This window comes from Apostichopus japonicus, chromosome 20 (assembly GCF_037975245.1).
Source record: "Apostichopus japonicus isolate 1M-3 chromosome 20, ASM3797524v1, whole genome shotgun sequence".
Classification (NCBI taxonomy): domain Eukaryota; kingdom Metazoa; phylum Echinodermata; class Holothuroidea; order Aspidochirotida; family Stichopodidae; genus Apostichopus; species Apostichopus japonicus.
Genome location: NC_092580.1, coordinates 30,435,921 through 30,461,769, shown reverse-complemented (window position 1 = coordinate 30,461,769; position 25,849 = coordinate 30,435,921). Strand labels below are relative to the sequence as shown.

The 25,849-nt window shown below is 37.4% G+C and overlaps 2 protein-coding genes across 3 annotated transcripts; both read right to left on the bottom strand.

Annotated features, from left to right (window-relative positions):
- Positions 1-1,253: 1,253 nt before the first annotated feature.
- On the bottom strand, positions 1,254-10,035 carry LOC139960891 (small ribosomal subunit protein mS25-like). Its single transcript, XM_071959563.1, has 4 exons — positions 9,768-10,035; positions 7,733-7,839; positions 3,963-4,050; positions 1,254-3,240 (listed from the first exon to the last, which is right to left on the bottom strand). The coding sequence occupies exons 1-4, from the start codon at positions 9,899-9,901 to the stop codon at positions 3,006-3,008; spliced, it is 564 nt and encodes a 187-aa protein (XP_071815664.1). The 5' UTR covers positions 9,902-10,035; the 3' UTR covers positions 1,254-3,005.
- A 4,510-nt stretch (positions 10,036-14,545) lies between these two features.
- LOC139960881 (uncharacterized) lies at positions 14,546-22,885 on the bottom strand. 2 transcript variants are annotated; one of them, XM_071959550.1, is made up of 3 exons: positions 22,476-22,885; positions 18,527-21,009; positions 14,546-17,635 (listed from the first exon to the last, which is right to left on the bottom strand). In XM_071959550.1, the coding sequence occupies exons 1-3, from the start codon at positions 22,579-22,581 to the stop codon at positions 17,366-17,368; spliced, it is 2,859 nt and encodes a 952-aa protein (XP_071815651.1). In that variant the 5' UTR covers positions 22,582-22,885; the 3' UTR covers positions 14,546-17,365. The 2 variants fall into 2 exon arrangements, with proteins under 2 accessions (XP_071815651.1, XP_071815652.1); XM_071959551.1 differs by having other exon boundaries at positions 22,480-22,885.
- Between the last annotated feature and the right edge of the window lie 2,964 nt (positions 22,886-25,849).

Below are 25,849 nucleotides of genomic sequence, written 5' to 3'. Positions count from 1 at the left end.
TTTAATATTTAAACGCCCCCATTTATTTATTCGACTTCGTTTAGAGTCCAAAATTGGATGTTCAGAGGATGCTGATAAAGTTCCACGTCCGTATAACCATTAGCCATAGTACGTATTGGGAACGCTGAAGCCCCTCCCCTCTCTTATTACAAGACACGAAGCGGACCGTTTCGTGAAAGGGACTTTTTTAAATTCTCTACCGCATTGACTTGACAATATCTTCAGCAGTTATTACATCTGGCCTGTAACTTCAAGCGACTATCCACTAGTATCTGCCTTAAATCTCTACAGAGATGTTGTACAATTCTTTTGTCACGGTCAAACTCCATTTATTAATTTGATGGGCATCAGGACGATGATGATGGAGTTTGGGGTAAGTATCTCATGATTTTTGGCTTCTTTGTCTCAAAATAGGCACTTTGTTTTATAAATATTTTAGAAAATTACACCTGGTAAACATTTTTTTTAGAAGTAAATTAACATCACCATTGTACACTTTTGTCGCACCAAATTGCATCTGAGGGCATTCAGCAATAGGAAATTTTTCAAAGGGGAGGGGGGCACCCCCTCCCCTTAGACCCCTGCCCCATATCACTCTAACGCCACTTTGGCCCCTCCCAAACAAAGGCCCTGGATCCGCCAGTGAAAATAGGCGTGAGTTTTGAAATACAGTTAAAGATCATAGGCTATGTACTTCGTTCCTGCTAAACAAACTCGGCAGTAGGTACTGTGATCAGGTATTTATGAATAGCGCCCTCTCATAGACCCCTGTTTTTTTGTTTTTCTTGGACCGTCTGTGTAGTAGGTAACTAAACTATTAAGTGGTTTCCATATGAGCTCAAATGAACTTAGAAATGAATATGTATTACATAAAATTCCTCCTATGATCCATATAAATATGCATGTCTGGAACAACATAAACAGTAAAACATTCAACATTTTGTTTGCAAAGAGTTTTGTGAGTGTTTTTTTTTAGGAAGGGAACAAACAAGCAAACAGAGCGGCAGAGAGAATATAAAAATGATTTCCTAACTGCTTTTCTTTTTCTACCAATTTTCTTCAAAATTTTAATGCAAAACTACTTCTGGACCACTTCCTAACAACACCTACTTGTTAACTACATAAACTAGTAATTTCAATCAAAATACACCAACAAATCAACTCCCACATGCTATCGTTTCATCCCCTTTCCTACATTAGCAACTTTCCCTTTACCCCAAAAATATGAAAAATACAAATAAACTGCAAATAAGTTAGGTTTTCAGAATATAATCTCCATTCATCAGGTTTAAAATTTCACTCTAATGTTTCAAACAGCCACTTCACCATGGTAGAGTAAAGTACTAAATTAATTGGGTGTGTTAGTAGACCTATCATATGTCTTTAAGTGATGTAAAATTTAAAACAAGCTTTACTGACCACAGGGTGAGCCTTTGACACATAAAGAAGGAGTACGTAAGAAAACTTTTCCCTTGGTTCCAACTTTGCATGCATACATTATGCTGTTTTCCTATAAATTGCTTATGCCCTCCTGCTTACTTTTGTAGGCCCACTCAGCAACTCTGAGTTGGAGGGGCACCAACAATTTTAAGGAGGAGCACAGTATTTTGTGTCCTGTATTATATGAAGTTTTTGTAGACATGATGGTAACACACATGAGTGGGGAGGGGAAGGTGCACAGTCCTCCTGTGCTCTAGCCTGGCCATGGGTCTTTACTTATGTGTCTGAATGTAGATATATTCCTATTGACATTATGTTTGTGATGTGGGATTCATGTGACCACTCATGTGGGCAAAGATTTGACCTCCAAAAGTCCCCCAAAAACTGACACAAAAGTAAAGGTGAAGCTAGAATGTAAAGCCATGTTCATAATCTGTGGCAAAACATCAATATGGAAAATATGAAGATTTAGCTTATGAACTTTCAATAGTCACAATACTAGTTGCGGGTGCAAAGAGAAATTGTCCAACTAAAGTTTAGAGGGTCATACCTCAGATGCAATATGGAGAAAGGAGCTGTATAACTACTGTATGTGTTCCATGACGCTGCAATGTTATCCTAAGTTGTTCTAACTTTTGTGCTATCTTTTTCGTGAGAAAGTGCTCTTGTGTATTTAGTAATGTCCTCTTGTCGAGAAATTAATAATACAATGTGACAAAATAAATGGCTGTTTTGGATAAAAGATCAAAACAAAATAGTAATTAAAAAAGGGCTGTTTTGTTGAGAGAAAAAATGTACAAGTGGAGGAATTTGTGGTACAAAATGCACTGAGGGCCAATTCTGTCGAGGCATTCTGATGACAATCTTGTTGTTTGCCCCTTCAAAACAAAGTCACATGTCCCACTGCCCTTCGAAGTTTAGTGTGGGGCCTCACCCTCTTGATCCCTCCATAACTGGACCCTCCTCTGCCAACTCTGAATGTACACATCCACAGACTGATGTAGAAGTTGAGAATTTTAGTGATGTGCAGTGCTAGATGAACTCCTCTGTAGCACTTAGACCCCATGTGCTCCACTCCCACCAACCCATTGCCCCCCCCCCCCCATTTATCCCATTTGCAGGAACAACTCAAAATTGGAAAGTTGGTATGTTTTGCTGGGAAAGGATCACAAAAACCCCTTGAACAATGGGCCCCTAGTTAACTGCCTCAAAGGGCCCACTGGATAATACAGTACTAGTATTGTGCATAGACAATCAGACAATCAATTTGAAAGTACAGTATCTATGTCCATGATGTCATGATATTACATACATAGTAGAAACTGTATCACAATCCACTCAAAACTAGAACCCATAGGAACAAATCCATGTTGTTACTCATTTGTTGTTCAAAATATGGTCAGAACAATTCTTTTAACTGTTTGTGTAAGCATCACGTGACTGTCCCACGTGACTGTTGACTATGCCATGCATTCATTCAATGAAAACTAACAGGTTTATATTGCATGTCGAAAGCCACTTCTCCATTCTTTTTCCTTCCTCTTGTCAGAGCTTCATCACCCTTACTAATCCTCCTCCTCCTCTTCATCTGGAATATTTGGGTCTCTTCCACGGGCGGATTTAAGCAATAGAGTTCTGTAATCGATATTCTTTCCTCTTAGTTCTTCGGGTAGAGGCACGACAGATGGACACGGTACTTGTCCTGGAACCTGGCAAATACACTCCCTGGCAAACTCTCTTCCGAAATTAGCTGGATTTGTCTTCTTCTCCCTAGCTTTCCTTTCTGCAGACAGAATCTCTCTGCAAAAAGTTTAAGAATTTGACCAAGCTTGTTATTTATCAAATTTGTAGACGAGTGGCCTAGATATCTGGTACACCTGGAGGGCTTTGATGAGTTGACAATGTGCCGTTAGTTCATTTGATAACGAGAATATATTTCACCTTGTCTCAAACTATTGGGATTGGAGGCAGTTATTTTACACACTAACCAGCCATATGGAGAATGCTACATCTAAGTGTATAGCTCACACTAAGCGCGGTTATCGGCCATATGTACATACCGGGCATGCCACATCTAGGGTATAGCTTACAGGTCTTCTTTGGTGGTTTCTGGCTCTATCAGTTCTTTGGGAACTATGACAATTTATGCCCAAATTCAAGATACAAATTTGGTCGAACTAACATAGATCTGTATGGAAAAGGTTACTGCCTTACTTGGCATATTAAATACTTGGTGCATGCCTTTGATAAAGCTGTACAATATGCATAGGAAGGGGTAGAGGCAGCTGACCCCCCCCCCCTTTTTGACAGCTTCTAAATAAAAATAGATACATTTAAACAATCTAATACTTAAGTGGCCAGGGGCCATTTATTTTTCAAATATGCAAACAAGATGCTTCAGAAAACATTTCATTTTCAAATTTTAAAGGAGCTGGCTATTGAGGTACCACTATAGAGATACTAACAAAGGACACATCATAAATCGTATTGTAAAAACAAATTTTGAAAATTATCTGACTCACTCTGATTTTCCTAAAAGTTTCTTTACATGTTCCAAAATGGATGTATTGGATTTACTGTCAATATCTATAAGCACCTCATCACCATCATCTGAAAGATCAAAAAAAAGAAGAAGAATATCATAAACTGTTCAAGAATCAACATAAATTCTCCACCCAACAGTAAGTTGAAGAGTTACTCAATAAAAAAGAGTGCAATAGTCAGTTAATGTCTACAGACACCTATGGACAGCATCATCCTAATCACTCTAAAAGGCATTAGAAATCATGAAAATTGCTGCATCTCACATAAAAAAACATGAAAGATTGCCCATTCTTTTGTCAAGTCTTTTCTTAATTTCTAATTTGATTTATGAATAAAAATTAGCTAATTATGCATATTTGATGATGTAGAGGGATTGACTGCCTAATTTTCTGTTATGTTATTACTTTGTTTTTACAACCTTCATTTCAAGGACACTGAACACAGCTTTGTGGTCTAAGGCAAGTTTTGGAAATATTTATATAAAAAAAAGGAGGAACATCTCATTGTGCAAATGATATATATGGGATTGTATTTAGGGGTTAACTTATTAAGGCCTAAAAAGGAGAAATGTTGATGAGGGCAACACTCCACGTCATAATTTGCAAATATTTAATAAGATTCCCAGATTTATCAGAGACTTCAAATGTGTACTGTATATCTTGGACAGAAAAGGAGCTTTTCAAACATTTCAACAGATTTTGAATGAGTTTATGAAACACAACAAATGTACTGAATATGAGGCTAGTTGGTCTAGGTGTCTGCTGTACTTTAAATGAACAGAAATGAGCAAGTGGTTATTCCAGAAAGAAAAACACTGTATAACGATTACTTATTGTGTTTATAGGGCTATTAAACCGTAAAACTCATTTTAGTTATATTCATCTATCACCAGTGATATTCATCTAGCACCAATTATATTCATCTAGCACCAATTATATTCATCTACCATCAGTTATATTCAACTAGTACAGTTATATTCATATATCACCAGTTATATTCATCTAGCACCAGTTATATTCTACTGACATAGCACCAGTTATATTCATCTACTGTAGCACCAGTTATGTTCATATAGCACTAGTTATATTCATCTAGCACCAGTTATATTCGTCTAGCACCAGTTATGTTCATCTATCACCAGTTGTATTCATCTAACAACAATTATATTCATCTAGCAGCAGTTATATTCATCTAGCACCAGTTATATTCATCTAGAACCAGTTATATTCATCTAGCACCAGTTATATTCATCTAGTACCAATTATATTCATCTATCACCAGTTATATTCATCTAGCACCAGTTATATTCATCTATCACCAGTAATATTAAACTACCACCAGTTATATTCATCTAGCACCAGTTATATTCATGTAGCACCAGTTATATTCATCTAGCACCAGTTATATTCATCTAGCACCAGTTATATTCATGTAGCACCAGTTATATTCATATAGCACTAATTATATTCATCTATCACCAGTTATATTCTTCTAGCACCAGTTATGTTCATCTACAGTATCACCAGTTGTATTCATCTAGCACCAATAATATTCATCTAGCAGCATTTATATTCATCTATCACCAGTTATATTCTACTGACATAGCACCAGTTATATTCATCTACTGCAGCACCAGTTATATTCATCTAGCACCAGTTATATTCATCTATCACCAGTTATATTCTACTGACATAGCACCAGTTATATTCATCTACTGCAGCACCAGTTATATTCATCTAGCACCAGTTATATTCATCTAACACCAGTTATACTCATCTAGCACCAGTTATATTCATGTAGCACCAGTTATATTCATCTAGCACCAGTTATATTCATCTAGCACCAGTGATATTCATCTAACACCAGTTATATTCATCTAGCACCAGTTATATTCATGTAGCACCAGTTATATTCATATAGCACTAGTTATATTCATCTATCACCAGTTATATTCATCTAGCACCAGTTATATTCATCTATCACCAGTTATATTCATCTATCACCAGTTATATTCTACTGACATAGCACCAGTTATATTCATCTACTGCAGCACCAGTTATATTCATCTAGCACAGTTATATTCATCTAACACCAGTTATATTCATCTAGCACCAGTTATATTCATGTAGCACCAGTATATTTATCTACTGTAGCACCAGTTATATTCATATAGCACTAGTTATATTCATCTATCACCAGTTATATTCATCTAGCACCAGTTATGTTCATCTATCACCAGTAATATTAATCTACCACCAGTTATATTCATCTATCACCAGTTATATTCATCTAACACCAGTTATATTCATCTAGCACTAATTATATTCATCTATCACCAGTTATATTCATCTCCCACTAGTTATATTTATCTACTGTAGCACCAGTTATGTTCATCTATCACCAATTATATTCATCTAGCACCAGTCATGATCATTTAGCACCAGTTCTCAATTCTAGTTCTCACATTAAGGTGCTGTACTCAACTTCTCAAGCATTGCCTTTCATATTTTTGGTGTCACTTATCTGACAAAACAGTTCTTTGAGGCACATATTGAGGCAACATCTCAGCACATGTTGAAAGCAGTGGAAACCAACATTGCGGTTTCTTGAACATTTTTTGGCACTTTCTGAAACCTGGGCAATACCCATGTTACTGTCAACTTGTCAAGCAAAAGATGGACAGGATTCACGCATTAGATACAAATGAACCTTGACAGTGAAAATCCTATCAAACACAATACTCTTGTCTGCAGAATGAAGACTATGATTTTTATAATCTCTCTAAGTATTGATCTATTTTACAAGTTATTTTAATGACATAATGCATTATGAAATCATTATTTAAACGATACTTGATCAATAAATGTTTATAGCAGATCACAACAACTTTTTCCTATTTTGACTTTTGAAGTCTCTTGATAGAAAACAGCTTGTGTTTGATAGCAAAGCGTCTGTTATGAAAAATAAATCATTTGATAACAGATAGGAAGCATAATGATGTGTCTTAGTGATAACATCTAGACCGGTGGTAATTTAATGTAACAACATGAACTAAAACACAAGTTGAATTGTTCTACTCTTAACATCATGGTAGGGCATGGGATGGAGTTCAAAGGGTTAGGGTTAGAATAGACTTTATAACAATTACCAACCATTATTACACATTTAACCACTGTTTACTACAAAATAAATTAGTATTAACCCATCCCTTTTAGGTATGGCATGTACAATTAATGTCCTAGTTGTAGTTTATGAAATATTATATTTTACTTAGCTTTTCATCTGTACTGAGATACAGAGAAAGTGTTTACAAGCTTGGACATACAAAAACACACACACTATTCGGAATGCATACAGTAAAAGTAGATCACCGTAGCCTTCGTAGGTACTTTGCTCTCAGGCAAGTTACCAAAGAAAGTCCCAAAAAATGAAGAATGGATTGTTATCAGAGTATCATCCTTTGAATTAGAGTTATAAGAATTTATTTTATATATACATCAACTTTTTTAGATTTGTGATGGTCAATGTTTCATAGTTTTAAACATTAAAGTGGAAAATGGATTAACATTATATGTTTCATTTTGTTTGCAAATTTATGGAACCTGCAATACTATTTCTCCATTCACCACATTTTTGGTTCCATCCAAAAGTGAGATCTACTACTACATATAGCTAGACAACAATATAGATATTTACAGAACAAATAAAAGTTCCGAAAGAGGAAAGAATTTGAATGTTTCGTTCTTACTTAAGAAACAGCGAATAAAAGGTGATGGTGTGAGGTTCTTGAATGTTTGCATCTGAACATTCTGGTTCTTGTACTGCAACTGTGGTAAATTGTAAAAAACAAAATCCCTGTAGAGGAGACAAAAAGAAAGAAAATTCAATTACCTTAATTAACATTAAACCAATCTCAGAAATACTATTCAGCATTAGTATGAATATTATACACAAATTTCGAAAGACTCAAGAATCATAGGATCAAGCTAAACTAAAACCCAGTGACATAGGCTTCAGACTGCTGTACTCCGTCAGCTTAGCTAGATCTACTGTATGTATGGGATCCAAACCGTGACTTTTCACGGTACCTTTGCATTTCTACATAGCCAGGTATAAAAGCCCAGTTACATTCAATCTGAGGCAGAATGTGGCAGGAAAGGGAATTTCCAAATTCTTTCTTCGATCTTCATACTTAAAGGGTGTGAAGACTCGCGCACAAAGAAATGTCTCATGCCGATAATCTGACCCAGTTTCGAATGAGGTGCAACCGAAGTGTTAGACACCACCATCGTTCCCAGAAAATACACACACAGCTTGCTACCGTCGGTAATTAGACACTAGTGTACAGTCAGTCCATACAGCTGCGGTCAATACCCACAGCACAGTGTACAAACGATACAGCGATGGACATCTCAGGTCCAGCTAAAGATAACAAGGTATCACGTTTCATTTCTGTCTGCATTTTGTAGCGACAAGCAGAAAACTTCACTTGCAAGCAACGGAAAGTTAACTTTTCAGAGTTTTCAATGCCTTTAATTGAAAGCTGTTTGTGGAGTGATCGAAATGTATCCATTATTCATTTCTATGTTAGTTTGCGCTTCAATGACCTAATATTTCAAGTTGAATTTGCTCATTAACACATACATGTCACATACCTGAAAACACTGTGACAGACACTTTATGTGCATCCCCAAATCATGAATAGATGCTCCCAGTGTTGTGTAAATTATTTGTAAATTTGGCAAAATTATCAAGATATATCTTCCAGCATCAAATGGGCTGTTTATACAAGTTTACTACAACGTTAGGAATACATTGGGATCATCATGTATGTATGTCAAGCCTAATTAAGTACTGTTCAACGTAGCCTTAGCTACAGTGTATTGTGTAAGACTGCAACTTAGCAATTTCAATTCCACAGTCTTGTAATTGTGCACAGTAAATTGCTATATTTGTTAAAATCTCTTTGAGTTGGGAAAAAATATAGACATTCTTGTCACAAAATAAGAAAGATACTCTTGACAATGTTGGAATATCAAGTTTTCGAAAGAGAAAAGCATGTTTGTATGAAGATAAATAATCTTAATTCGGTAGGAGGTATATTAGTATAATTTTATAAAAATAATACACGCATACGTACATGTGAGTTTATGTAACAGTCAGTTAAAACGTGTTACACCAGTCATATTTAACCTCCATGACCGGGATCATTATTGAACAGAAAATTGGCTGAATACAGGCAGCCTACTGTAAATAATATCCCACCTTGTATGTCTTCATACTTGTACTCTTGAATTTTCTAGAAAAGATAACTGTGCTTTTACACGGCCTCATTGTGTGTACAGCTACTCGGGAGATTTGGAGAGCACTGTAAGATTTAGGGCAAAACAACTTGTGGGGCCTACAGTACTCTGAATGCTGTTGTACAGTACTCATACCACAAGTTTGTGTTTTACAAATAAAACTGTTAAGCTGTAGGCCCTACATAAGAAAAATTGACCAAATTTTTGGCCAACCACTACATTTCTTCTTAGATGGATTCAAGTTGCAATCATTCACAAACTTGGTTGGCCTAGCTCACAAAGTAGGCCTAGGCTAAGCGGCCTAGTGTCTATCTTACTTAGGCCTAGGCTAGGCCATAAAGTTAGAGTACTTATTCATTTGGATTATAATGATTGCATAGACTAGATCTATATGGCAAAGCTAACAATCTTTCCTTTGGATCTAGCCTACACAGACCTTAGTGACACGTTTGTATGCAATTCTTTACAACATATAAATACCTGGCACCCTTGTGCGTTTCTCCTAACGTATTGTAGTTAATGGTTACAATTTTCACTGTGTCTCTTAGGTAGACATTTCCCCTTTCAAGATACCGCAACGTCCTTCTCAACGGAAACTTTCCTTTCATAGGCATTATTCTCCTCTGTTATTGCTCAAACTCTGATAAACATTCGATTTTTAAGTAAGAGACCTATGGTCCACCAAATTGTGTCAATCTTGCGAGATTAATACGGTTCTCGTCCATAAAATCTCTCATGCATGTCGTGGAACTACCTTTGAGGCCAAACTTGGAAATGAAAGGTGAACAGATGTGTAACAGATCCTCTTCAGCCTGTGCGCTACCATTTTTGCCCACTTTTGCCCCAGGCTCCACAGCGTCACCAGCTCCGCTACCCCTGGAAACGATTATTTTCATTATGAATTGTTTTAAATTTACATTTCGACATTTCCTCTATGAGTCCATATCAAAGTGACCGTCAATTCCAGCTGTATTGTCGAGTTGGCATATTAGAAGCATGCATGAAATCTATAGGTCGTGTGGCCGGTTCTAGTCTGGAGTGTCTGATCGACCAACTAAGGTTTAGGTTTCTTATCCACGGCTTTCCCTTCTGAGATGATCTCCCCTCCACCAACCCCACCCCCACCTCTGTCCAAGGCCTCTAATGCATAGATAAAAGAAATTACGCCACCATATCCGTTTGCATTTTGAGCCAGAAGAGGTGAAAGCTTAGCATAGTACTCCCAAACCTTCTGCTAGCTCAAAGCTGATCTGTACACTAACTGGATTGGCGGCTCGCCGCTTCTGAACGCTAGTTGGTCTATTCTACTGATCTGCACCACTCAACCAACTTTTGCGCAGACGAAGCACGCATGACGTTACACTTTTCTATCCGGTTGTGAAGTTATTTTGTTTTCGGTCATCAGACCTGTCTCATATCCTGTATAGTGGTGACATCATTTCCTGTCGCTGGTTGTCCACGTACCGGTATTTTCCAGTTTATGCTTCAACAATAAACATGTGAAAGAGGAAGGACAATCAATTGTGTATATTTAAACAAGTCACAGTAGGCCCAATTGTGCATGGTGCTATAAACAACATCACCCACTGACTTGGGTTGACCGTGATATCCGACTTGCGAACAAGTTAAATTCATTACATAGGTTAATAAATTTTACCAGTTTTATAATACTTTGTTTTATCCCTCTTATATTACACAAAAATGATTTAAAGCCGAAGTATGAACATCTATCAAATAACATGATTCATGTCATCTCATCACAGGGATTCAACTTGTCCAGTCCTGACGATAATGGAAGGATGGGAGGAGATACAGCCGAGGCCTCGTGTCAATTGTCTCTAGAGCCCGACCAGTGGCATGCGCAGGATTTCAATGTTTGAGGAGGGGGGGGGGGTGGTTGTGGGGACAAATTAAATTTCCCCAGACTGATTTATGTAAGGGGCTGAACTTTTGTGGAAAGGCTACAGACGAACGACTTTGTTTATACATGCAGGGATCCTGCCCTGGGTTAATTGAAGCAATTTAGGAGATGTTGTGGTCCTTCCAAAATAATACAAACTTTGGGCATCAAATGGTACATTTTGAGGCTTATTTGTACTATAATTAAGATCTTTAGACTCAAAATTGTCCCTGAACATTTATGAGAGGGCAAGATGCGAATGAAGTATTTAATAAAGGATGGGTGATGACGTGGTATCATTGAAACCGACTCAAATGTATGAAAATTCAGAGGCATTCTGAGGCATATTAAGACTAAAAATTAGGTCTATATAAGTATTATTACTTTACTCTTACATTTTAAAATCCAAGTTTCTTCTTATGAAAGGCTATACGGCAAGTAAAATCATTCTAAAATTTATACAGCGGCTGCATGAAGATAAAGGCCATCGTCAGATTCGGCCTCAATGAGATAATTAACGGTCTTGTTTCAACTGATTAGAATGTCTGGGGAAAATGTCGATGGTTGATGCCGCTCTTGTGAAGTGTGCTCGAAACTTTCCTTTCATTGCCATGCATCTATAATAAGCTGTGGAGTTAAGCTAAGAGATGGCATTATAGACAACATGTGAGTCTTGGTATAATCTATGTAGTCTAACACAAACAAAATGGCGGAAGGTGATATCAATATGTCTACATCGTTAGTCCGGTTTATTCAGTATTAAAATATACTAATCTCTAGAATGCCCCTTTAAGGCTAAATTGATGATGAGATTAGTTCCCCAGTATTGATCTAGTTGCCAATGTTGATAATCTAGCCATATCAAACAAAATTTTAATAACTCAAGCAAAGCAATGTTCTTCCAATTTCATATAAAATTGAACAGTATACCACCATGTTGCTGACATTGAGCACCATTCGTGATTTACCCCGTGTCTACTGAAGTTTTATACTGTACTGCGAAAGTTGTTTGGGCCATATTCAGTGATTGATAGGTTGTTGGGTATCTGAGAAAAACTATTGCCCCAATAGTCAGTTCGTGTCAGACTAAAGTAGTCTATCCACTTTAATTCATATGCCTCAGATATTAATGTGGTAAATTCTCAAGAAATATTTATATAGGTTACTAAACTAATAGCAGTGTTTCTAACGGTCTGTAACCTATCAAAATGACTTTTGTGCCAAAATTCAACCATTGGTGACCTCGAGGTTCATGCAAGATTTCCTTTTGTTTTGTTTTGAATTGAGTCTTCAAAGAAGAATCGGAGCTTTGAAGCGGGAAATATGCTTTCACATTGAGCGGATATATGGTCAGATCATTTCACCTCAGAAGGGAATGTCGTCCTTCCAGGGCTGTCTTGTGCAAACATCCTTTAATTCACGATAGAAACAGACATGTTTTTATACTAGGACATCCAGCACAAAACTCCATTGTTTGAATAAACTTTGCGTGTAACTGTATAGACTTCCGGTTCGTTTACTACTGAGCTTATACCAACATAACGAGTTAACGAGAGATATTGAAATGATTTGTTATGCTTGGTGTGGTTCTGAACGAGGATAAAGCTACAAGGACTATCAATACCACACCTTGGAAAGTGCTTTCTTCCAGTATGATGAGATTCATCCAGGGGCTCGGGGTTGGGGCCAGCGACATAGCCAGGAGTTTGAAAGGGGGGAGCACTTTTTTGCGATTGATATGGATTTTCAAAGTTGAAGCCACGACTATCTGAGCGAAACGCCACCATCAGTGCGTACAAGAAAAATTTTGGTTTTACAAACCCCCCAGATGGCCGGAAACGGCCCTTCCCGAGTGTTCATTCTGGTTCCCTGGCCTCTTGCTAACTTCAGACACCTCATTCAATATCACTTTTAAACCCCCCAAAAAAAACACGAGTTAAAATTGTACGTAATTCAATACTAATGTATTTAAAATAGAATATATATATAATAGAAATGACAGTCTAGATGACTAAGAATAGGTCATCTAATTTAGCCATATTCTTGCTACGTTCATTTCAATAGTTTTTCCTGTCTAGACTCTTAAACTCGTCCAGCAGGCCTATGGATTTGAATTGTGGGTGTTTTAAAAAAAAAAGATAACTTGGCCAAAAAAGTGTATGCCCGGGCCTACAGTGCTACATACTGGCTACGCCCCTGATCATATGATATCATATTATCAGCAGATTTTGTTTCCAATTTGAATTCTTTTACATGTTCTTTTACATAATATATCAGAAAGACAAACATACTGCTCTTTTACAATTTTTCCAGGATGATTCTTGTTTATTGTCCAATGTCTGGACTTGAATACATTTGACGAACTTAACTGATGGACAATATAAACTTTCATATTTTGTAATATAGCCAGATATGCAGTAGCCTTAAAACAAATATCGTTATCGCAGTGTTTTAGCAGTGTAATAATTATTTATAGGAAGTGCGTATCACGTACGATTGCTAGCTTAGCTTCATAACATGCTGTTCGTGCAACAACTTAGGACGAATCATAGAAAGGATGAGAAGGAACGTTGTCGACGTTGTTGTGCATACGGTTCGTGACATTCCATAGAGTGCGGTTAGGTAGGCAATATGTATTTTATTACGCAGTGGCCAACTGTAGGCTATATGCTAAATTTAGCTAATTGCATCTGCCAAACTAAGTAAGTAGTTGAATCAGTAGGCGTGAGGCTGTTACTACGATTATAATCGAGTTAACGTAGCTGACGAGCATTCAAGATCAAAAGAGCACTGAAAAAATACCATGCTAAAAAAACGACAGTTTAAAAAAAAATCGACACTGAAAGGGGGGAGCAATCGCTCCCCCTGCTCCCCCCTGGCTACGTCCCTGGTTGGGGCATGAGTCGTAGGGGCGTAGGGATCTTTAGCTATAATAAGGGCCTCATGCCGATTGGCGAGATGTTTGTCCATAAATATCTAATCAGGTAATCAAGTGTTGCCCCATTAATTTTCCATCTTTATAGTGGTATGACTAATCTCTAAACTGACAAAAATATTTGAATGTTTTGCATAACAATTTACACAAACAGCAAAGAAAGTTAGTTTTGTCGATTAAAATAACTATTAAACTGTAGTTCGTGGGAAACTGGTAAAACTATTTTGTTCCCATTCTCTCTTGTTTCCTGTTGTTTTTGTCTTTTGAGAGGTGCTAACATAATTAGCGGAGCAGATAGCTTTAATTTAGTTTTAGCTCCTGTGGGAATCTTTTTCTCACATCTCGTTACATGAGAAACCAGCAGAACCACTACGGAATGAAAACAAAAATAAGCATGATATAATTAATAGACAAACGATGGAGTAAAAAGATCTGTGAAAGTAATTATCTATTGCAATGATACACCGGATGGAAAACAATATGAGCTAATGAGTTTTGGGAGAAAATTGATAATTATGTACACTAGAAAGGGGCCAATGCTCTTAAAATATGTGATTGTGTTGCATGTGAAACACTTGTAATTGCGAAAATGGACTGAAATAGCCCTTGCTTTATGGACTGATCGAAATAGTCCTGAAATGTGAGTTGATGAAATTTCAAATTTCTCTATTTCCATCCATATACATATTCCACTATTATGTCAATTCTTTTCTGAAAGTTGTATGTGCCACTTGAAAATGATATGGACAGTTATTCGATGTCGTTTCAATGTTGTAAAAAATAACTTTTATTACATATCATAAGAACATAACAAATATAGACATCCAAAATGCGCTGTATAGGTCGAAATGTTAAATTAAATCAAGCAAACCTCTCGTATAATTTAATTCAATGTAGCCCTACATGAAGAAAAAAAAATCTTATGATATTTCAACCACCGAGAAACCTAGACTTTCAATGAGTAGGTATTTCACCTACGCTTCGAAAGATTCTTGTAAAATGTACTCATCATTGCACGAATTGTACGCATATTCACTGAGGCTGTACGCATTTTTCAGATGCTACCATATGTAGTTCAGCCTCCTCTGTACATTTAAGGTAAAATGATGACTTAATATAACAAAATTAATTCTTATATGTTAAAAAAGCATATTCCGAAGAAGAAAAACGAAATTTCGTCAGTCCAGGTTGTATTTCGTAACGGGGTGTTGTTTATTTTCTTCTACCAAGATGTCAGCAGTGATGTTAGAATAAAAGACCACATAGTCATGACGAATATGACGACGGAACAAGATATTCTGCAAGTGTATAGTGTATTGCGCAATACACTTCGGTATTATATGCCTTTGTACAATAAAGTATTAACAAGAATGAGCTTAAACAATGTCAGATCTCAAATCTCACATTTTGAGGATTATTCTAATACCCTTGTTCTGCATTGAGTCGCAAATCTAGAATTAGCATAAGTAGGCTATATATATATATATATATATATATATATATATATATATATATATATATATATATATATATATATATATATATATATATATATATATATAACATATCTATAATATAGAACCATATGCATATTAAGTCATCCTTTATGATAACTCTTTCCTAACGGTTCCTACTTAACGCATATATTTGTGTGTTTTTTCTAGTTTTTCTTTTATTGAAAACAAGTTGCATACTGCGGACTGGATGGATAATTTGCACTCACACAAACACAGGCATATATACGTACACACACAGTTCTGATTGAAATAGTACTGCAGTAAGTCATCAAATAGGGAACAAAAGTTTCCCAAGGACACCTTTTCTTTGTAAGTGATCTTATCGTAGGGTAAAAATATACAAAATGTATGGTACGTGGTTGGCCTTGACCGTGAATCCTGCTATTCATAGAGTCACCTTGAACTACGACAGAGTATTGTTGTAGTGCTTTTGCTAAGTAATGCTTCCTGCCGATAAACTTGTTGTGTATACATATATAGTATGAGTAAGAATTCCATAGCAACTCCCTGTTCTTACTCATACTATATATGTATACACCAGGGAATTGTTATGTTCCATAACAACTCCCTGGTAAGAATAATATAAACTTGAAGAAGAACTCTATTGATCCTTAACAAAGGAAACTATACTGCTCGCAAGGCAATAAAAACATAAAAGGTTAGCAAGTCAAACTAAAAAGAAAGAAAACATGGAAAAGCAGCAGGCTGTACAGAAAAGGCAAGAAAACAAATTAATATTATTATAAGTTTTAAAAGACCGATGAATGAAAAATGAAGGATAGTGGGTTTTAGTAGCATTTACCGACCTGCCTATTGAAAGTGGGAAATATGGACCCTTGATGGCAGGTTTTTTCTATACATGATTGGATTTGGTATTACAAAATAATATCATTACTCTTTTCTCCCATTTTATGAGAAAATTGAAAGTGCATAAAGTAAGGGCTTCTAACTATTCTAATTTTCAACTATTCTGTTAGTTATGTAGAACATGTACTGGTGTTTTCAACTGTAACAGTCTGTCCAAGGTCAGCATCAGCTGACAGTAAGATGATATCATAAAAATAGTATATTCGTAATAGTCAATTGTATCAGATTATAGGTACCGCACCACAATTAGAGTAGTGTATATACATCCGCTCGAAAGCTTAACCATTGTCAGAGAAAAGGGGTAAAAGTAGCTTAGGCAAAGCTTGTTTAAGCATGTTATCAGTAACTCTCATCGTTTGTTCTCCCTTTATATGAAAGAGCATAATTTAAAGTACAGATGGTGTGAAAATAGGGAGGATCGAAGGTTATATAAACCATTTTAGAAAATCTTTGGTTATATGTTGATATTACTCCGAGCAAGCAGATGGAAGGGTTGGGGTTCAGTATGCTAAACTTGCTCCTCTTCTAGCTCAAAATCTAAACGGTCATGATATAGAAGTTTGCAAGTGCCATGATAGGCCAAGATTTCAGCTATCATGTGGTGGGTAGAATATACCAGTTGAAAACTTCTATCTATGCTTAGGCAGATCTTGAAAGTGACGAGTTTAGTGTGTCAGTCAATGGAACAATTAATTGTGGTGCGAGACCTATATGATGAGCAGGTACAACAAAGCCAATATACATATACACAAGCAAACAGATCTACACAAACAACATTTCACACGCAACGAAGTGTAAGGAACGCAACGCAGCCAGTATTTGTCCTTCTCATGTAAATGCAGAGTACAGGTGTCAGGTGCTACACTGTTGATGTGGCCGTTAATCCAGATGTCTTTTTTCCTTTTCCAGGTTGATAATACACACCTTGTGAAGATGAAATGTACGAGTCAGAAGACATGCCCAGCCGCTTCCTCCACATCCCCCAAATTTCGGATTTGACAGTGAAGGCAAGAAAAATGAAAAGTCCTTGCAATGACGTGAATATGATAAAGAGATACCATAGCCATGGTTTGTCAAACAACGCAGCAGCAAAGCCAATGACCCAGGTTAACCCCAGGATTATGAAGATCTGAAGAATCAAAAATAGAATCAAGGCATATTTTAATGAATTACTAGACTATAAGTTTCAAGTAGTGACCATATTGGCATCATTGAATTGTTAATGTACAAAACAGAAAAGTACCTTCACGCAATCGATTCCTGTTTTCCAATATGTATGGGATTCCGAAATTCTTTTGGGTAATGCGTTTGCTTGTGTTTTTGTTTGGAATTTTCAATTCTTCATAAAGTCAGATAGTTATAAGGGTACTACTTTCATGAATCACCCTTTTTTATATATAGCAATTATATGTTTAGTGACTCCGTAATGTAAACAAAATTGGAAGGAAGTGTTGCTCAGAATCACAGCCTTTAACGACGCATATAAAGTTGCTGGTTATTAATTACCGAGGGAAATGCCAATGACATAAAGTGTAATTTACGTTCATCTATTTTTTTGTAACTCCATACTATCTCTTTAAGAATAATTTCAAAATTACGTTCGGAATAACAAGAACAGGTTTCTATATCGGTTTATACCTTTGTCAAACTGATGATGTATGAACAAGCTTAAGTATCAGAAAAATTGAAGCAGATATCAAATCTAGTCAGGAATCTCATGACTTTTCCTGAACTGGAAGGTTTTTAAAGCTTGGTGTTATTCTAGTTAGATTGCCCTATCATTGACATCAGTGAATACTAAATTTAAAAAACAAGCCAGCGGCATCTCTCACACTGTTCAAACTAACTTACAGGCACTATGAGCCATAAGATAAATGAACTCGGTTTCTCGAAATAATATCCACATAACAGCGTTTTTAATGAATAACTGTGATTGTATCATATACAAACGTATCCTGCTAAGGTTATGGGATGTCATAGCCACATTATAAGAAGAAAAAGAGAAGAAAAAACTTCTCACCTTTGAATAAATCACCAATTCACGTAAGTGGCTTTCCTCCTTGGTCTTTCTGATTCTCCGACTACTTCTCTTTTGAATACAAATGGAGACGGTTATGGTTATGAAGAATATCATATTTATGACAACACTCACTGCCACCGGAATACCAAAGGCATACAAGTTAATCTTTGGTCCACCAATCCAGCATCCTGAGTTAGAACCATACACTATTCCGTAAATGCCATCTTCATCCACAGAGTAAAGAATCAGTAATGTCCCACTGATGATACTTGGCAAAACAAAACACAGTAGTATGAAAAGAAATATAGATTTTTTGGAAGGTTTTACACCTCTTAATGTTTGGTTTCTGAGACTGAAAGTCTGATTCATAAGAAAACCTAATATTGAGCTAGACGAGAAGGCAGTCAGCCAAAAGAAATGTCCAAGACCAGATATTACTGAACATAAGGTACCATGAAGAGTAGAAATACCCGCGAAGATAAGTAGTAACTGAGCCACTACAAGGCAACCACAAAGGGTCATGATTATAATGTTTGCTAGTCTGGTTCTTAATGTAGGAAATACGGAGTAGCTGATCAATGTTAAAAGCAGTGCAATCACCGAAAGAGAAATACCAACCGTGCTCAGGATACTTTGTGTTTGGGAATATTGAGGCAAAAACCTATAAGTCACAACGGTGCCAGAGGCTTCCAAAAAGTTACACACCTGTATGTCACCATTTTGTTGTATTGAATACATATCTGGAGTGAATTGAATCGATATATTTGCCGCATATACTAAAACACTGGACTCGTTTTCCAAAGGGAGAAAGACGTTTGAATCGAGTGAAATTAGCGGGCACAATGATACTTCACTAGAGTTAAATACGCATCTTTGTACTAAAATGTCCTCTGATGAGATGTTACCATGTGTTGATGAAAATTGAAATAAATGTCGAATCTTTATTTGAGATACGTCAGTAGTTTCCGATGAATTTTGGAAAAGAATTCCAGCAGTAATATTACCAGATGTACTCCACTGGGGTTCACTGTACCATTCCGAATCACAATGTAGGGTCGGGTCCTCCACTATCGATGGACAGTACGCCATAAACTCCACAATGTTCAAACTTTTGCATGCATCTGAATTTTGCGTAGATGTACTGCCAGCTTTTTCCAAGAGATTTCCAATTATTTCTAAAGATTTCGTGACAACTTCTAAAACAACCTGTACTTGGCTCGTCATTATGCACGATGTATTGTAATGTTCCATGTTAGCTTGTAAAAGTAATACCAAATCCGCTGGTAGGCAATTAAAAGTTGTTTCCATGTTCTCCAAACAAGAATTGTTGATAAAGTTCACGTTGTCAGCTTTTATATGTATAGAATAGTGATAACATTCTTCTGACGAATTTGTAGTAATATTTGGCAGTTGTACGCATAGTGAACTTCTCAGGACGTAACCACTAGGACATGTTAATAGTTTGCACTTAGCCTCGAGTGGATCATAAACCTGTCCAACGTTACAAGTCACAGATATTTCTTGGATCCTTTCGTTGTTTTTTGTGATGGATATACCACCAGAATTACCACCAAAATTAAATGTTATAGAAATTGGTACGAGGGGTGGTGGTGGAGGTTGGGGTGTTGGACATATGTCTGTGAAACACTCCTCTAAAATGGGCGGATTTACATTGAAGAAAACTGTTCCATCATTTATTAGACAGATCTCTAAAACCTCATAGTTGATATATTTATGAGAAGAATAGTAACATTCAACACAGAAGGTATTTTTGAAGTACCCTCCAATCGAAATGGGAGCTGCTATGGTCGAACATTTGTGTCTGATATCCTCGCTAGTTGTGTTGTCGTCACATGTATCGATAACGTCATTGGTAATTTTAAAACAAGGTATTACAGATAACACGTAAAATGGATGATCTGAAGGTGGAAGGAAGGACAAGCTTTGACAGTGTTCTCTCAGTAGAAAGATTTGATCTTTAATGGTCAGGTTCATAGCTGTTTCAAAAATATCACTGTCTTCGCAATCTTGAGCCTCGAATGACCAAGGTGAAAGGTCGGATAAATCCTCTCCATGACAGAGAGCACAGTAAATATTTCTGTAGGTTAGTCCTTTCCTTGATAAAACTGGAATACCAGAATTATCTTCCAATCTACCCACGGTGATATCTAGGTCGTCGCCTGTGACGTCACATTCGTTAGGCCCCGTCCATGTATCTGGACATTTCGACACCATCCAGTATTTCTGCTGTGATATAACATCCGTAGCACACTGAAAGTAATCTCTCATCTCGGGAAGAACTTCAGACAAAAATATTTCGGTGTCTTTGTCTTTGGAACAGCGATTACTTTCTTCGATAGTATTGTAACAACAATCTTGGAATAATTCACAAGCTGGGTGACAAGAACATTTGACCGATGTCAGAGAACCACATGAAGAACTACATTTATAATCTCTAGCGCAGTACCCAGTCCGTACAATTTCTGTAACGTGAATGGAAAAGAAAGAATAACTATAAAGCCTCACTTCTAAGAGAATACTTACGTTGACAATAATGCAAATGTCAAATAGTAATTTCCTCCGATTGCCAGATTGCATAGCTAATATAAAACTTGTTCAATTGAAATCAGTGTTTGCTGTCGATGAGATATGCAAATCCGTGAATTGCCTTCTTGTTATAAGTTTTCTGACATATCCATAATTTGTTTTGGTACAAAAACTGATGGCGATGTATAATGATGTTTGTCATATGACAGGAAACTGATTGTTTTCACAGGAGAAGAAATTTCTTTCTTAGGTTGTTTTGAAGCGTAATTCATTTCTTATTCCATTCCGATATTTAATCGTAGAAATGTTGACTATATTTCTGACATATTGTGTTAACAGTGTTAGCATATTGGTTTATTAATTATAATAGGTTCACTTCCATTGTCAAACACACTGCACTCTTTAGGCTATATTAACCCTTAGGCCTAAGTAGATCTAATACGTAGTTGGAACTGTTTTGAAATGACACGATTTACGTAGAACGACCTTGTTAGCCAACATATGGTTAACTTCGCGGTTCCTTTTTACAATATTAAATGAATGGATCTACCCTAACCCAGTCATAATCCCCACCCCTCCCCCTCCTCTGACCTACCACGCCTATAACCAAATCAAAAAAGTAATTCATTAATTCTAATGGTTGCACTTCCATTGTCAAACACACTGCACTCTTTAGGCTATATCAACCAATAGGCCTAAGTAGATCTAATACGTAGTTGGAACTGTTTTGAAGTGACACGATTTACGTGGAACGACCTTGTTAGCCTACATATGGTTTACTTCGCGGTTCCTTGGTACAATATTAAATGAATGGATCTACCCTCACCCAGTCATAATCCCCACCCCTCCCCCTCCTCTGACCTGGCACGCCTACGTAACCAAATCAAAAAAGTAATTCATTAATTCTAATGGTTGCACTTCCATTGTCAAACACACTGCACTCTTTAGGCTATATCAACCAATAGGCCTAAGTAGATCTAATACGTAGTTGGAACTGTTTTGAAGTGACACGATTTACGTGGAACGACCTTGTTAGCCTACATATGGTTTACTTCGCGGTTCCTTGTTACAATATTAAATGAATGGATCTACCCTCACCCAGTCATAATCCCCACCCCTCCCCCTCTCTGCCCCCTGCCACGCCTACGTAACCAAATCGAGCCCGTATTTTGGAAGATCATAGAAATAACATGAAAGTGAACATAACGAAATTTGATTACAATATCATCATTTAAGGAAGCAGTTTGGTGGTGGACTTCACCCTCAGTCAGTTAAGCATTCCAGCCACTCCCCCCTACTGCCCTCACCAAACAACCAGGGGAAGAACATCGGCAACGATACGTTTACTCTGCTCACAACACACCGTAGACCCTATAGGCCACATAGCGAACTGCGTACTTACGTACTGGAGGTGGTTCCGTTTCTGGTTCCGACTGTCCTAGTACCACGATAACGTGAATACTCCAAAGCACTGTGAGGACACTTTTCAGATTTGTATACAAAGCCATTGTTTGTTGTATTTCCTTTTCTTTCTAACGAGAAATCTAACAGCAGAAAAAATACTGAAGCAGGTTATCATAACTGATAATCGAAGTATACAAGGTTATATATGCATATTGTTGGGAATAAAGAACATCGGTTCCGATGCACAATAGAGTTCGGTTTGTCGTTATCAGATATCTTTACGGAAATGCAGGACAATTGAAGCACGATACAGGTATCACCTGTAGCTATAACCAAGTCGAAACCGGAGTAGGTTGTTCACACTATTGAATGATCGTATATGTTACATACCTATATACGCATGCATGTGCAAATCTTAAACGATACTGCATATCTCATATATGAGTTTCCGTAACAGTTGAGTGATTACAAGGAATTCTTTATTGTTTTCTATAGAAACAAAACTTAGAACACAGCACTTTTGAGATGACTTTGTTGTGACGTCATTTGCAGCGTATTGCATACAGTTTGATATTTTCTATTCTAGTCGTCGGTGTTACAGTGTAAAAGTGTGGATGGATAAAAACTGAAATCATGACGCAGTCTATATTCAGTCCGCTCAGTAGAAGCTCTCTATTCAGAATTGTGTCCCTGGATTTGTCATGCCTTACCATGTGAACTCAAGCTATTTGTCGAGATGACAAAATGGCAATGGCATACCTGTCACGACGTTGAGCAACTTTGAAAGCTGTTATTTGAGTGGTAGAACCTTCAGAGGTTTGATATACACTTTGAGTTTCATTCAAAGATAAATGAATTAATATAAAAGTGTTCTGAATGATAAAATGTAGTCCATTTGGATTCCAATTTGTTGCCAATGTTAAATGAATATGTAATTACATAAGTGCCCATATATTTCAAAAAACATCCAAATAACTGAAATTGGTGATGCGAGATGTACAGAGGAACCATTTTATCGGAAAGTGTTCAAGTTACTTTGTGATTTCCCCCTCAAAGAGCGTGAGATTCTACAATAGTAGAGAACCTCCGCATTCATTGTGTATTTGAGAGTAGCTTAGGATATATATTTAATAGAAGATTTTATGATAGCTGAGACAGCTCTCATGTCACCGCCACCCCCGACCCCCCCCCCCCCAACCATCAGATAAAATACTCATAGAAGGATCCTTTACTATCAAACTGAGCTCGTTTGAAACACCGCCCGAAGGGGGAATTTTACGTAAATAGACTACTAGCAGGCACACGTGGTTGGGGAGGGGCTCATGTTTCAGTCGAGGATGTTCTTCAGTCAGTGAAGGGGGAACAATTGTATCACTCGTCCAGGTGTCTAACCCCTACCATTATTCAACCTCACAATCAAGCTGCCGTTATAACTGTGTATACGCTGATGATACAGGTGCTTGTATATATATATATATATATATATATATATATATATATATATATATATATATATATATATATATATATATATATATATATATATATATATAAATATATATATATATATATATATAAATATATATATATATATATATATACATATATATATATGTATATATATATATATATATATATAAATATATATATATATATCGTGACCGGACAAATACCCCCCGGACGATTACCACCCGGACAGATACCCCCCGGACAAATACCATCCCGGACAACTACCCCCAGGAAAACTACCACCCGGACAGAAATCCCCCGGACAACTACCCCCGAGGACAAAAACCCCCCGGACAAGTACCCACCCGGACAACTACCCCCGAGGACGAATACCCCCTAGACAATTACCCCCCTAGAGAATTACCCCCCGAATAAATACCCCCGGACGAATATACCCCTGGACATATGCCGTTAACTTTAGGAGACGGATACAGCGACGGATACGCCCGTCTTTTTTCGAGTTTAGTTTCCCGCGGGCCTCAACATAAACCCTGGTCCCTCGGGCAGCTCCGAGAGCATATTTACAATTGGGTCAGGGTGACGGTTAAACTGGCACCACTAGGGTCGTCGTGTGCCCTAGCCCTTATAACCTCCTCCCGACTTTTAAAAAGATTCGAGCTTTTCATATATAAGCCCCCAATACTCCTGGATAGGGTTTGACAATGGACCGAGGCCCGGGGGTTGGGTTGGGAATTGCTCACTGCTGGTAGTAACTATTAATTTACTATTTGTTATAGTGACACTATTCTGTATTATTAATCTCCGAACAATTCCGGCTTATTGCGGCTTACCATTTTCAAGTTTTCTTCTGACTAATTTTACTTGATGATTTGTTATGTCATGTTAATTTTTGTATAGCGCTTTATATGGCACAGCCATCTCATAGCACTTTGAATCTCTGGTCATCAGGCTGGCTGCTGAGAATCCAGCGCACACACCTTAGTTACCTCACAGGTTCCCATTTATACACCTGGATGGATAGGGGCAGTCGAGACAAAAGTGCCTTGCCCAAGGACACAACATAACAGGATTATATATCAAACAAAAGCATTAGCCACTCGGCCTCCACGCTCCTCTTGTTTTGCTAATTCTAAGCTATTTTTTCCTGTAAGTGCACCCCATTTTAGGATGGGAGGAGCAGAAGGGAGGGGCGGGGCAAGCACAACCACGGTCCAACCCTCTAGTTTGGTGTGCATGATCATCATCCATACCCCCGTGCATTGTTTCATGGACCGCTGGGCTATCATAGTCAAACCCGGTTACGGTGTAGCCCGTTACACCAACAGAATTGCCTGTAAGGTTTCATAATAGTATGTACGATTGTATGAAACATAAGTAAAGAAAGAGGCTTGAGACCACGACGTCACTACCATTTGAAAAAACCTATTCACTGGTCATTCTGTTTGCAAAAAGAATGATGATAATCTAAGAAATCAATTTAATTTTCCCTAGTTATAATAACGTTTCATATCAGAATAATAATCTGATATATCATAATAATAATAATCTGATATACCAGATTAAGAAAATTGTCTTTCATGGCCCTAATGGGCTTTTCGTACTACGTAGTTCGCCAGCTCAAGGTCCGCTTGGTTAGCCGGCTCGTGAAGGGGGGGGGGGGGGGGCTGGGGCGTATTCTGGTTTAGGTCGGGTAGTAACCTGGGTGAGGTATTTGTGCGGGTGTATTTGTGCGGGTGGAGTTTTCCCGGAGGTAATTGCTGGGGGTGGGGTTAATTGTCCTCGGGGGTATTTGTCCTCGTGGGTGTATGTCCGGGGGTAGTTGTCCCGGGGGTAGTTGTCTGGGGGGTATTTGTCCTCGGTGGTGTATGTCCGGGGGGTATTTGTCCGGGGGGTAGCTGTCCT